The 12,492-nt window shown below is 39.2% G+C and overlaps 1 protein-coding gene across 1 annotated transcript; it reads left to right on the top strand.

Annotated features, from left to right (window-relative positions):
• The first annotated feature begins 1,850 nt into the window (after positions 1-1,850).
• Positions 1,851-9,333, top strand: CIPC (CLOCK interacting pacemaker). The gene is made up of 3 exons (XM_003206630.4): positions 1,851-2,893; positions 3,779-3,948; positions 7,487-9,333. Exons 1-3 carry the CDS (start codon positions 2,821-2,823, stop codon positions 8,363-8,365), a joined length of 1,122 nt encoding a protein of 373 aa, XP_003206678.2. The 5' UTR covers positions 1,851-2,820; the 3' UTR covers positions 8,366-9,333.
• The last annotated feature ends 3,159 nt before the right edge of the window (positions 9,334-12,492 follow it).

Raw genomic sequence — 12,492 nt, forward strand, 5'->3', positions numbered from 1 at the left:
TCGCAGCTCCAGGGCCCGCAGCTGGAGTGCTGGAATAGCATCTCAGCCGCGGGGTTTGCATTTTGAATGGTGCTGTGTGGAGCCGGGAGCTGGGCTCTGCGAGCCTCGTGGGTCCCTTCCGACGGAGTGCCTGGCTGAAAGAAGGGGTGCTTGTATTTCACGTATTTCTAGCTCTTCTTCGCACTAGCATCCATACGCAGTGCTTTCTTAACTACTGTCTGCTTTGGAGAAGGAGAAGTAACGGAAGCTGGGATCCGGTTACTTCATTTAAGGCTTGTCCATGCCGCAAACATTCAGCCGTGCTGTTCTGGTAGTGACTGCGAAGCAGGGTTGTCTTCATAGCTTTTAATCCAGTTAAAATTCATACAGATTACAGTGTAAACTGATAACTAGTTTAAAATGCCAGTAATTACTGGATTTCCTGATCGTGATACCTTGATAAGACCTATCAGATGATTCTATGAATTAGACACAGGGCAGGGATAGCACCTACATTGCTTTTCCATAGTTCTGACAGCTCCATATCTGTTAGCAGGTCAGCAGGTGTGACTGAAGACAGAAGTAGAAATGAGGCAAAAGGCTAGTGATTAAGTTTTCTTCTGTTGAATATTCTTCTACCTTTACAGGCAGCCACTTAGCACCTCAGCACTGTTATTTAATGTACAGAATTCATTAGTGGAGGTGCTAAGGCTTAAGAATTTGAAGCACAATTCTAGCCATCGAGTGTAAGGAGCTTAAGAAGAAACTTACTTTTGGGGGTAGGTTATTCCAGAATATGTATGTTGCAGTGTTACTTGAGGTAGATGTCACTAGTCAGTGCAGTTAATGGGCTCCTGCTCTGTCTGTTATGTGAAGTTCAAAGTTTCTGTAATTTTAATTTAAATACACAGTTCTAACATGAGATGTAACTTGAAAAAGTCGCTTTATAGGAAATTTTTATGAATAGTATTGGTCAATTTCTGTGTTTCATCCTGTCAGCTTTCTGTTAGCCAAAGTCTCTGCTCCCTTTTATAAGAGGAGAAACTGTTCTTAGTTTTACGAAAGCCTGCCTACCGTTAGGAAGCATGGGAAGGTTGTTACGAGTACGTGTCAGGGGAGGCCATCATGTAACTACATTTCTCTGTTTTGTCACTTCTAGTTTCAGCCTTTCAGAATTTTCATTCAGAAAGGGTATGGGGAGGCATTTCTAAGGCCACATTTCCACTAGGAGTGACTTGCAGACATAGTGTGCATTGTGCTTTTAGCAGTATGGATTTCTTCATCCCTGTCTTCTTTCTAATCACAAGATTTGCTTCACTCAGGGAAACAGACTGTTCTAACAAAACCACAGCTTTGCAGGTTCTGCTGTGCTCCTAGAATAGCTGTTTGGAAGACAGATGTAACTTGGGCAACTTTAATTCTTGGGAAAAAATTGTTTATGAATAGCTTTTAGCTTGTTTTGCCTTTGTAGGTAGAGAAATGGCTCTAATATGTTAGTTGTCTATTTACATTTCATTCTTTGAGTCATTTGAGCTATCCCTGAAAGTCTCCGATTAATTTACTGGCAGTGTAGAAAGAGATAAGTGACTATTCCACTTCACTCAGAAGAACCTTGATTTAATTGCAGATAACGAATGTACACTATATATGTTATTTGATCTTGGTTAACCATGGTGCTGAACTTCAGAGCCATCCGGTAGAGCTGGGCATTGCATTTTTGTCAGTTCAAGAAATTACATTCATCTATAGGGAAGAATGGTTTAGTGGTTTGGTAGGCATGGTGCTGATGGGAGGATGGTTGGACTTGATGGGAACTAGATGGTCTTAGTGGTCTTTTCCAACCTTAATGATTCTATGATTCTATTTACTAACATTTGTGGGTTCAGAAATTGTGAGTTACTGCCTCATTGTCAGAATTCTTAGCAAAGTTAGAAATATGTACTGTGCTCGCAAAATGAATGTACCATGCACCAGTGATTTTACATATGGAACAATTCTACTTCAGGTAATACACTAAGATTGGCAGACCTGTGCTCTGTACTTGACTTGCCAAGCTGCTGAAGGAAAGAGCTGAACAAGATATGGTCATCTGCCCCTTCCGCCAAATCCATGTCTGTAGTACTTCTGAATTGTCTTAGGTTTATTCACTGGCAGTGTTCACAGCAATAGTATGTTTTAAAAGAGCAATCACATTCGACAAGAACAACAAAAAACTGTACTGTATTTCTGCTTCAGTTAATTTATTTCTATGCGTTAGATTTTTCAACATGTTTTAACCTACTCTAAAGGGCACAACAGCCACGTCTACTGTGGTATCATTCCCTTGTAGTTGGTGCAGGGAACTGAAAGATTGGATTGTGGGAACTTCCTTGAAACTTAAGAAATTAGCCTGAGGCAGGTGGAAGGCTTGAATCCCAAAAATTCTACAAAGTAATGTGATGCAAAGAATTGTGGCCTGTCTTTTCTGTTCTCTAATGTGTTATTAAATATGAATAGTTCAGAGTGTTTTGCAGGGAATAAGCTGTGGTTTTACTGACAAGTCTTTGCTATCCTAAATCTGTGATAAACAGCAAATGTGAAGCTGGAAATTTAATAGAATTCTACAGATTGCTTAACAGAGGCCTCAAAACTTTGATAAGATTTCTGCAAGGACATGCATAGTCGCTTTTGACTTATACTGTTGGATTTTTTGTTAGATTCAGAGGAAGCCTCTGTTTTGTTTTTTAATGGTTTTTATAGTTCCTCAATGGAAGAGGTGTTGAAGACAGCCACCAGCACTGTGGAAGCACGGAGACAAAATAGTCATGTATTGACACCCTCAAGAAAATATTGGGCAAACTGATGGAAATGAAGAGCTTGAATCATCACTTCAGCATGGCAGCAACTGAATCTGACAAGGACTCCGGATACTCAGGTTTAGAAAGACTGTGCTACTTTTCTTTTTCTTCTTCCTGTTTTCTTTCCAGACTGCTAGTGATGTTGGACAAAGCTGATTCCAACCCTTTGCAGTTTGTGTCTGATTACATGGTAGGGTCTTGATATCTAAGGCAGGTTAAAAAATAATCCTACTATCAAAATTTTTGGAGTGGAGCATTGTGTAGTTCATCCTGTGAATTTCAGTGGCATGGAAATATAAAAATGTGCCTAACAAAGAACTGAATGGAGAAATTCTTTATTCTTCAGAGTCTAGAAGTGGGAATGGAAAGATTAACTTTTGTTCTTTGCAGTGATCAATGAACTATTGGATTATGTCATGTAATGTCTTGCGGTTTGACTGGATTGTCAGATTAGAGCCTGATAAAACAGTAATTTTTGTAACATCAACAAAATGTAGACATGTTCTGTTTTAATAATCAACAAATAATCATACAAAGATTCCCTTTATAAGTTAAAAGTGTTTTTTTGGGAGGTACTGTGCACACTAGGTTTGTAGATAGCAGATTAAAAAATGCAAAAGACTGCAGCACAGACCAGAATCTGCTAGTTCTTTTGTGTAACAGTCTTCAGAGCTGACTTTGTGGTAGCATGTCATCCATAGGAGACTAAATACAGATGAACGAAAATAAATAGATTTTTGTGGAGACAGTATTTGCATCAGAACTATTGTGAAATACAAAGTCTTTTAATAAATAAAGTCATTTAATAGCTGTCACAAAAGATCTAATTTTATTGGTATTGCAGAATTGAACTTTATTACTCACAATGGCTTGATTGAAAGGGAACAGAATAGTAGAACAGAAAGGAAACAGTAAGCATGCTACATGTGGAACTACTAACAGCTGAATTCTACATTTGGCAGATGGCAGTTCAGAGTGTCTAAGTGCTATGGAGCATACTGACTCTGAGGATGTCCTGAATGCATTGTGTTGGAATGCAGAGGATGGGCCTTGGCCTTGCCCTGTGACCACGAGCAGCTCTTTTCCTGCACTTTCTCCTATGGTTGTAATGAAAAATGTTCTAGTAAAGCAGGTAAGGAAAAAATAATATATTCAGAAAATACTGCAAAATTTTTTTAAAATATTTTCCTTTCAAAAAGGATTGCATGAAGTTATTGCAGTCCAGAAAGTAAGCAGTAATTTGTAAAGTTTCGTTAGTAACAACCCCTCTTTTGGAGGGGCGTCTAAAACTGCTAAGGGGGGAAAAAGATGAAATACGGAAGCTGCATTGCATCTGCTCTTTGTCTGAAAGGGATTTGCAAAAAATAGGTCTTCATAATGTTATTGAAATGGCACCAAAGAGCAAACTAAAATAAGTATTTTTCCATTCAGAAGCTGATGATTTCTTTTTTGTTCAGTTTAGACAAAGGAGTAGGCTTTCCACTTCTAGAATCTAAGAAGTGCTTTATATGCAATGTGAAGCTTTCATTTAGAAAGTTATAAATGAACAAATTAAATCTGTATCTAAAATTAGTTTCGATATATTTATTTGAGCAACTTTTTTCTTAATTACATATCATATCTCATGTTGCAACAATTACATTCCATGTTTGTATCTTCCAATATCATATTATGTGTTATTCCTCTACACTTCTGTGTGATGCTGAAAAGGTCTGTATTTTGACAGAAAGAGCAAGAGCTGGAAGTTTGAAGTATTGGTATACTGTTAGGCCTCTTGCTTCTACTCGTGTTTTTAAACAAGGCAAAAGTACTTCAGCCTTTTTTATTATTAGAATACGTATGAGAAAACAGTGAGAGTGAAGAAAAAAGAATATAGATCTTGATTCTTTTATACTGAATCTGTTTTGAAAAGGAGCAAAATCTGTTAAATACTGTGTGTCACAGCCAGCATAGAGGTGGGTTCTTGCTAATATTTCATAGAATCATTAAGGTTAGAAAAGACCTCCAAAATCATCTAGTCCAACTGTCCATCCATCATCACCATGCCCACTAAAATGTGTCTCTGAGTGCCACATCTGTGTGTTTCTGAAACACCTCCAGGGACAGAGACTCCAACAATTCCCTGGGTAACCTGTTCCAATAATTCGACAGGTCATTCGTTTGTAGGGGCACATGGTTCTGATCTGAGCATTGTGCCTTATCTTGACAAGAAGCATTTATTTTTTTTTTATAGCCATGTTCTTAGGTGTGTGGACAGAACACACGTGACTTAAAACACAAATGCCCAGGTTCTCTTGTAATAGGAAAGAGACAAGTTGCACCACAGATGGATAGCTGTTGGTCTGGGGTTCAAAAATTGAGCATGTTGAACTCTTGATTTTGTTACAAATACGTAGGAGAAGTAGCCATATGATACACATAACTTGAATGTTGATAGTGTAGCAAAAGGAAAAAAATACGGGGAGAAAGATGTAGATAAAATTACCAGACTCAGTTAATTTGAGCAGTTCATAACATTTCAATCTAATTATTTATGGAAAAGGACAATCATTTTAAATTGAAAATGTTCATTTCAATAAGTAAAAGCAGCAAGACAAGGTCAGAACGGAGTGTCTTTTTAGCTCTTTCCACTGAGTCTCGTTACCTCAGGTGGTCATGCTGGTCATCTTATCAATGTGCTCTTTTCAACACAATTCTCAGTTCAGCTCCCTGGACCAAAAATAATAATAATAATAATAATAATAATGCAGTGTCCCCAGTTACCACAGTTTATCTGTTTCAATCCCAGTCAGCATTACCTTCTGTCTTAGAACCACTGTGTTTCTGCTTAGTGATGTTTATCTGCTGTCCTGATTTCAGAGTGCAAACAGCTAACTATGTTACTAAAAAAATAAAGCAGGAATTAATTCTCTGGAATACAGTAGTGCTGAGGTAAAGTTTGTAGAAGTTCATAATAGGTGAGAAGGCTTTTTAGGTGAGTAACACTGGTATCTGCAGAATGTTATCTTTTGTTAAAAAATTGACTGCAGAATTTGTAAAATTAAATGTCTCCTTCTCTAATAAAAATGAGATTTTTGGGTGTGAAAATAAGAGCAGAACACAATGAGAGTGGAAAGGACAAGAAAGTGAATAGTGGAGATGGCAGTAGGGGATAAAAACAAGAGCATGGTAGACTATTATCACAGTTCTATGGGCCTCAATGAATTTGGGGCTCCAGTATGCTGGGTACTGCGTAAATTACAATTTCTGACTCCAAAGCCTTGCTCTTAAGATTTCACGTTCTGTCTAATGTTTATATAGCCATGGTATGTACATACTTCCCCACTCTTAATTTGTCTGAGTACCTTTCTTTTGGATGTGTTCTTTTGTCTGTGAAATAAGGAACTAATGTTAACTACTACAGGGCTTCTTGCCCACTGAACTCAGTGTCAGAGTTGGTAATTGAGTCTCATTGCCGAGTCTCAATATCTGAATCAGTGTGGATATGCCCACCTTTGCCAAGTTAGGTCCTCTACTGACAGGAGTGGACTTCAGCAAAGCATATTAGCATTTGCCAGTTTAAATGCTCTGAGGCTGAAGAAAAGAGGTTGGATTTCAGACGAGTCAAAATAATACAAAAAAGAATGAAATATTGTAGTGCTTCTAAAACTAGTGCCCTCAGCAGGCCTGCAGTAACATTCCAAATAATGGACCATAGAAATTGGAGAAACAGCAGAGAGTATATTGTATGAGAAAAAGTGAAGGTTTTTTTGTTTTTGTTTTTCCTGAAAGAAATACAGTTTTTTACCAGACCATTTGATATGTCAAGAGAAAGCAGGTTGCTTTCTGGACAAGAGATCTTGTGAAGCTCCCTAGTAGTGTATTTGTGAAAGAAAAGGTGATGTCTTGTAAAAATTGATGTATTACCCTACCTATATTGCAGAATGTGATTTGTGGAAGGACATAAAAACTTGAACACTTTTCTTGACATATAACGCTTTTAAGGCATTGCACAGGATTTCACCAAAGGGATGGAATTAAACTGTTTGTGGCTTAAAACAGGCAGTTTTCCTTGAATTGATTGATAGTCGGTACTTTTTCTTCTTTTTCAACTTCATGGTTTTTTAAATTTATTGCAAACGTTTATTGTACTTATGATTCCAAGACTTACTGAGAAGCTACGTTAAGTAATGCCTGTGTTAAATAACCATTTCAAAAGCTTGCTGTAAGAATAGAAATGACAGAATTGGAGTTGCTGCATTTCAACAAAGAGGGAGTCTGAATTGCTCCTGAAATATCTGTGCTGTCTTCGACTCTTCTGGAATATTTCATAACCAGAATTTTTCAAGTTTATTTTTCAAATTTTCTGTGTGCTTCTTGTTTAGCCTCTACTGCAGTAATAATTTTACACTAGCACTGTATGATACAAGCATGCACTGTAATTCTTATTAGGGAAAGTGTGTATAAATTGAATTGTTTTTAAATATATTATCTATGTATAGTTTTCAGCTTTGATTGTAGTGTTATGTTCTGTTGTCAGAGAAGAGCAAGTTTGATAATAAGCTGCTCACAATATGTTATATTGTGTAGCATGTATCAATTATGAAGAAATGGCTGTTTTGCTTAAGGCTTTTTAACTCTTATCAATAGCACTGCTGTAAGAATTGTTTTTCCCCATTTATGCTTCTCAGGGGAGTTCATCCCAGCTCCAGTCTTGGACTGTCCAGCCATCCTTTGAAGTGATTCCAGCTCAACCACAGCTGGTATTTCTTCACCCATCTATCCCACCTCCCATTAACCCTCACCCTGTCGGGAAAAAGAGAAATGATCCTACTAACTACCTGCCCATCCTGAACTCTTATCCCAAAATAGCACCACAGCCCTGCAAAAGGGATCACTCCTTCGATCTAGAGGATCGGCAGGAAACCACTTGCCATAAACGACTCTGCACAGAAGCATCTAAAATGGAGACTTCTCCTATATCAAGGAGCACAGATTTGTCTACTAGTCCTTTTGCCCATCTACCAGTTAGCTTTAAGGCTCCTGAGGATTCTAACCAGCAAAATTCTTCAAGTTTGATGACAACTGGTAAAGCGTCAACTCTTCCTGGTTTCCACTGTGTTTCTGCTGACACTCCGAAAGTTCCAGGTTTGGCTTCTCTCTTGCCTTTTGGAACTCTACAGACAGCAAAGTGCACTCCTCATGAGAATGAGTGTGCATCACAAACTACAGTGCAGTCTGCAGTGTGGAGCCTACCACTGATACCAGAAGAGACTTGCACTAGCCCCGAGCTGCTTTTGCAGCAGCAAAGTAAGTGCAGACGCTTTCAGAATACACTCGTTGTGCTACGCAGGTCAGGATTGCTAGAGATCACTTTAAAAACCAAGGAGCTCATTCATCAGAACCAGGTGACTCAAGCTGAGCTGGACAGACTGAAGCACCAAACACAACTTTTCATAGAGGCAATAAAGAACAATGCTCCACAGTCATGGGCAGAGCTAGAAGCATCTCTAACAGGTTCAGATAAAGCTAATAGCAACCTTGAAGACTCCACTTATCCAAACATGTAGTAAAATGGTACATAGATGTTAAGTTATTCCTGTGCCTCCTATTTCCTGTCTCAAGCTTTACTTGAACGTTCTGAGTCCAAGATGTGCAAGGTGGCATGCCATTTACAACTTATCTTTACAGCCGGCCGTGGGACTGGGACAGCACAGTGAGATCTTGACAAGATGAGTACTCGCTACTCCAGTATGACCTTAAACTCCATGCTAACTCTATACTTTCTTGGACTTCGGAAGCTTGGATGTGCTCTGCTGGCATTCTCCCATTCTTGCTTGTCTTGTGAGAAGACGACAATCATTTGCAGAATTCTGCAAGCAAGTCTCTTCCCATTCCCATCTTCAGATTGCCAGTTCTGAGAGTGGCACGGAAAAACAGTCCCCAGTATTGGGCTATCACCAGTTGCAAGTAGATGAAGGAAGTTGGTGTGAGAAGAAGTTTAGTTTGGTGGGGTGGTATCAGACTGTTGCTGACTATTGATGGAGAATCTTGCTTTTGGGGTTACAGTTGTTTTGAATTAGTGAAGATCTGCTTGTGGTGAAGCAACATTCTGTATTTATTGCAATCTTTGACCAAAGTGACAGGAGTCTTAGGAGCCTGGTGACTTGATTTTGTTGAGTATACGTTGGATTTTGATCTGTAAAGATGAATGAATGAGAATTGTAAGGCTTGCACTGGAAGTGTTTGTTTCAAAGCTGTTTTTATTTGCACTACCCATTAATGACTAAAAAGTGTTCAGGGCAAGTGGCTTTGGATTTTCTTGGTAGAATGCAGAGGCGTTTTTAAACATGGTGCAAGGAAGATACTTGTTCACCAGGGTTAATTTGGCAAGACTAGGTAAATGTTATTTTATTCATGTATCTTTCATTTATAAGGCTAGACTCCTTCTTTATTTTTGCTGTGAAATTGTTCCAGTCTTGTTCAGCATCTTCATCAGTGACCTTGATGAGGGGATAGTGTCCACGCTCAGCAAGTTTGCTGATGATATGAAGCTGGAAGGAAGCACACCAGAAAGCTGTGCTGCCATTCAGCGAGACCTGGGCAGGCTGAAGAGTTGGGCAGAGAGGAACCAGATTAGGTTTAACAAGAGCAAGTGTAGAGTCTTGCACCTAGGGAGGAATAACCACATGCACCAGTACAGGTTGGGGGATGACTGCTGGAGAGGAGCTCTGCAGAGAGGGACCTGGGACTCTGCAGTGTGCCCTGTGGCCAAGAATGCCAATGGTATCCTTGGATGCCTTAAAAGGAGTGTGGCCAGCAGGTCAAGGGAGGTGATCTTCTCCCTCTACTCTGCCCTAGTGAGACCTCGTCTGGAGTCCTGTATCCAGTTCTGGGCTCCCCAGTACAGAAAAGACAAGGATCTGTTGGAAAGAGTCCAGCAGAGGGCCACTAAGATGACAGAGTGCCTGGAGCACCTCTCTTATGAGAAGAGGCTGAGCGACCTATGTCTGTTCTGCCCTGAAAAAAAAGAAGACTGAGGGGGGATTTGATCAATGTCCATAAATAGCTAAGGTGTGGGAGGCAAAGGGACAAGGCCAGACTCTTTGCAGCAGTGGCAATAGGACAAGGGGGAATGGCCACAAACTGAAGCTTAGGAAGTTACACACAAATGTGCATAAAAACTTCTTCACGGTAAGGGTGAAGTGATGGAGCACTGGAACGGACTGCTCAGAGAGACTGAAGCCTCTTTCTTTGGAAATGTTTAAGACCTGCCTGAATGCCTACTTGTGGAACCTGGTCTAGAGAGCCTACTTCGCCAAGAAGGTTGGTCTAGATGATCTCTAGAGGTCCCTTCCAGCCCCTACAATTCTGTGAATCTACGAAATCGATTGCTAAGAATGAAAAAAAGGAGAGAAGTAAGAGTAGAAGGGGCATAATGGCCCATGGTAAAACAAGTCCTCCCATCTCCCTTCCCTCCTTTTTTTTTTGTTACTGAGAGAAATTGACTGAATATGTTTATTTAAAAATAACTAAATAAAAAGATGTCAACTTGGAAAATCTTGCTGAAAGTTTTATCTGCTTGAGTTTGAAATTAAACAAAACCATTTTCGTCCATGTAAATGTATCTCATCCCTAGCCTGCTTGACATGAAATGTAATTAAGGCCTAACGTCTTACGCAATGTTATTAGCAGACATCTGCAGTTGTCAGTTGCAAAAGCTATTCTACAGATGTCAGTTTATGTAGACACTTTTGTCAGTCCCTCCAATAAAATGAGTCTGTTCGTTTGCTTTTTACCAGAAGCAGGCTGTGTAAAAGAACTAAGAACGTCTCTTCCTATGAAGGATAAGAAATCTGGATTGCTTACAGCGTGTTCATTTCCACTTGAAAATGCTTTCCAAAAATTGTGCCATATAGATGACTGTGTATTTTGATGCTCTGATCACTTCATTTCAGATTCTTAAAAGAGGTACTTGAAATTATAGTAGAACTCTTGCTAGTTTGTGGTTTGACCCCTTCATTTTCTGATGCCTTTGGGAATTAAGATTAGAGAAGGCTCTGGAGAATGCTGTTGTAGACTTCCTAAAATACACTCAGTAGAAAAGGTGCAAAGGATTTCCCTCTAATAAGGGGTTTTCCCCTTTTAGGGAAAACCGATGTAAAGAAATGCTGTAGATGTCTCGTGGGGGAGAAATGGGAGTCACGTTTTCCCTAGCCGAAGGCCTAGAGATAAATTTTGTGGCAGGATTCCCCATAAAGCCCTTTATGAGCTGTAACAAACTAATAGCAATGTGTTTCATTGTTCATCCTGTTCTCCTGCTGAACTGCTGTGCTACTACTCCTGTAGCACGGTACATGGGAATATATTAAGAGACAAATTTTTGAAGACTGTGTTGTGTTTCCTATTGTGTATAATAGGATATCTCCCAACTTGCAGCGCGCAATATCAAAATTCAACCAGAGAAATCAGAAGACAGGAAAGCAGCATAATACAGTGTAACAATGTAGGACATAACTAGCTCTTCTAGAACTACATATGATATGTATATGATATGTAATGATATGTGCATTAAATGACAGTTGTTGGGTGGGTAGATATGGTGGGGCCTTGTGCCATTTGTGTAAGAATCCTAGAGGATAAGGGCTTCTTAGAGGAAGGAGTAGGAGGCAGTTCCATTGATCTGATACCTTTAATAGGCTTAGAGGTGTAGTGTGGGAAAGTGCATAGGATATCTTTTCTATTTTTCTTAGCATTCTTATTCTGTCTATCAATTATAGAGAATAATAGGAAGTTCAGAAAGTGTTTATACGAAATGATTGTCTTCCTAGGAAACACAATGGATTCAGGCTTTCTCTAGAGATGAAAGGAAGTAAGAAAAAAGAAGTTGAATTCTAGCTGTTTATGATGAGTGAGTACACGGGTGACCTCTTAAATGATTCTTTGTTACTACTTTGAAGGGACCTTCAAAGATCATCGAATCAAACTGGCTGATTGCTTCAGGGCTAACTGAAAGCTAAAGCTTGTTAATGAGGGTGTTATCCAAATGTCTTTTCTAATATTTCAACCTGGGGTATCATCTCCCTCGTAGAGATTTCCTCTAGGAAACCTGTTCCAATGTTTGACCACCCTTACAGTAAATAATTTTTTTTTTACTATTTGATCTTCTTCCTATTTCTATTACTGTTGGAATAAAGGGAATGGAAAACCTGGCTTTGCAGGGCACTTTGGCTTAGGAAGCCTCTAGCTGCTAAAACTCTCTCATAGTCCTCTCAGCACCACGTACGTTTTTTCCTGACGACACCAAGAGTGAGCTGAAGTGTGTAAGCTTACAGCTGATGGGCATTTCAAATGGTTAATTTGGATAAGTATGTATTTGATAAATTTGGAATAATGTCCAGCAGCTGGTTAGAAATCTACTGGGCATCAGTCCAGATTTAAACAGTTTCTACTGAACTAGAAAAATTACTCTAGAACTCTAGATAAGTAAGGCCAGGGCCCCATAGGAACTTTATCTCTGGACAAATTTTGCTTCAAGATTTGTGGTTACCATAAAGGATTTTGAATGCCCTAGTAACAGATACATTGGCAGATATCTTTCTGTTTGGTTTCTCTTAGCTGCCTTTACTCCGAGAAGCCTTAGTAAAGCTTTCAACAATAAGGACTTTCCTTTCTTGGCTGCAATTTAATAAAACAG

The sequence above is a fragment of the Meleagris gallopavo genome, chromosome 5 (assembly GCF_000146605.3).
Source record: "Meleagris gallopavo isolate NT-WF06-2002-E0010 breed Aviagen turkey brand Nicholas breeding stock chromosome 5, Turkey_5.1, whole genome shotgun sequence".
Lineage (NCBI taxonomy): Eukaryota > Metazoa > Chordata > Aves > Galliformes > Phasianidae > Meleagris > Meleagris gallopavo.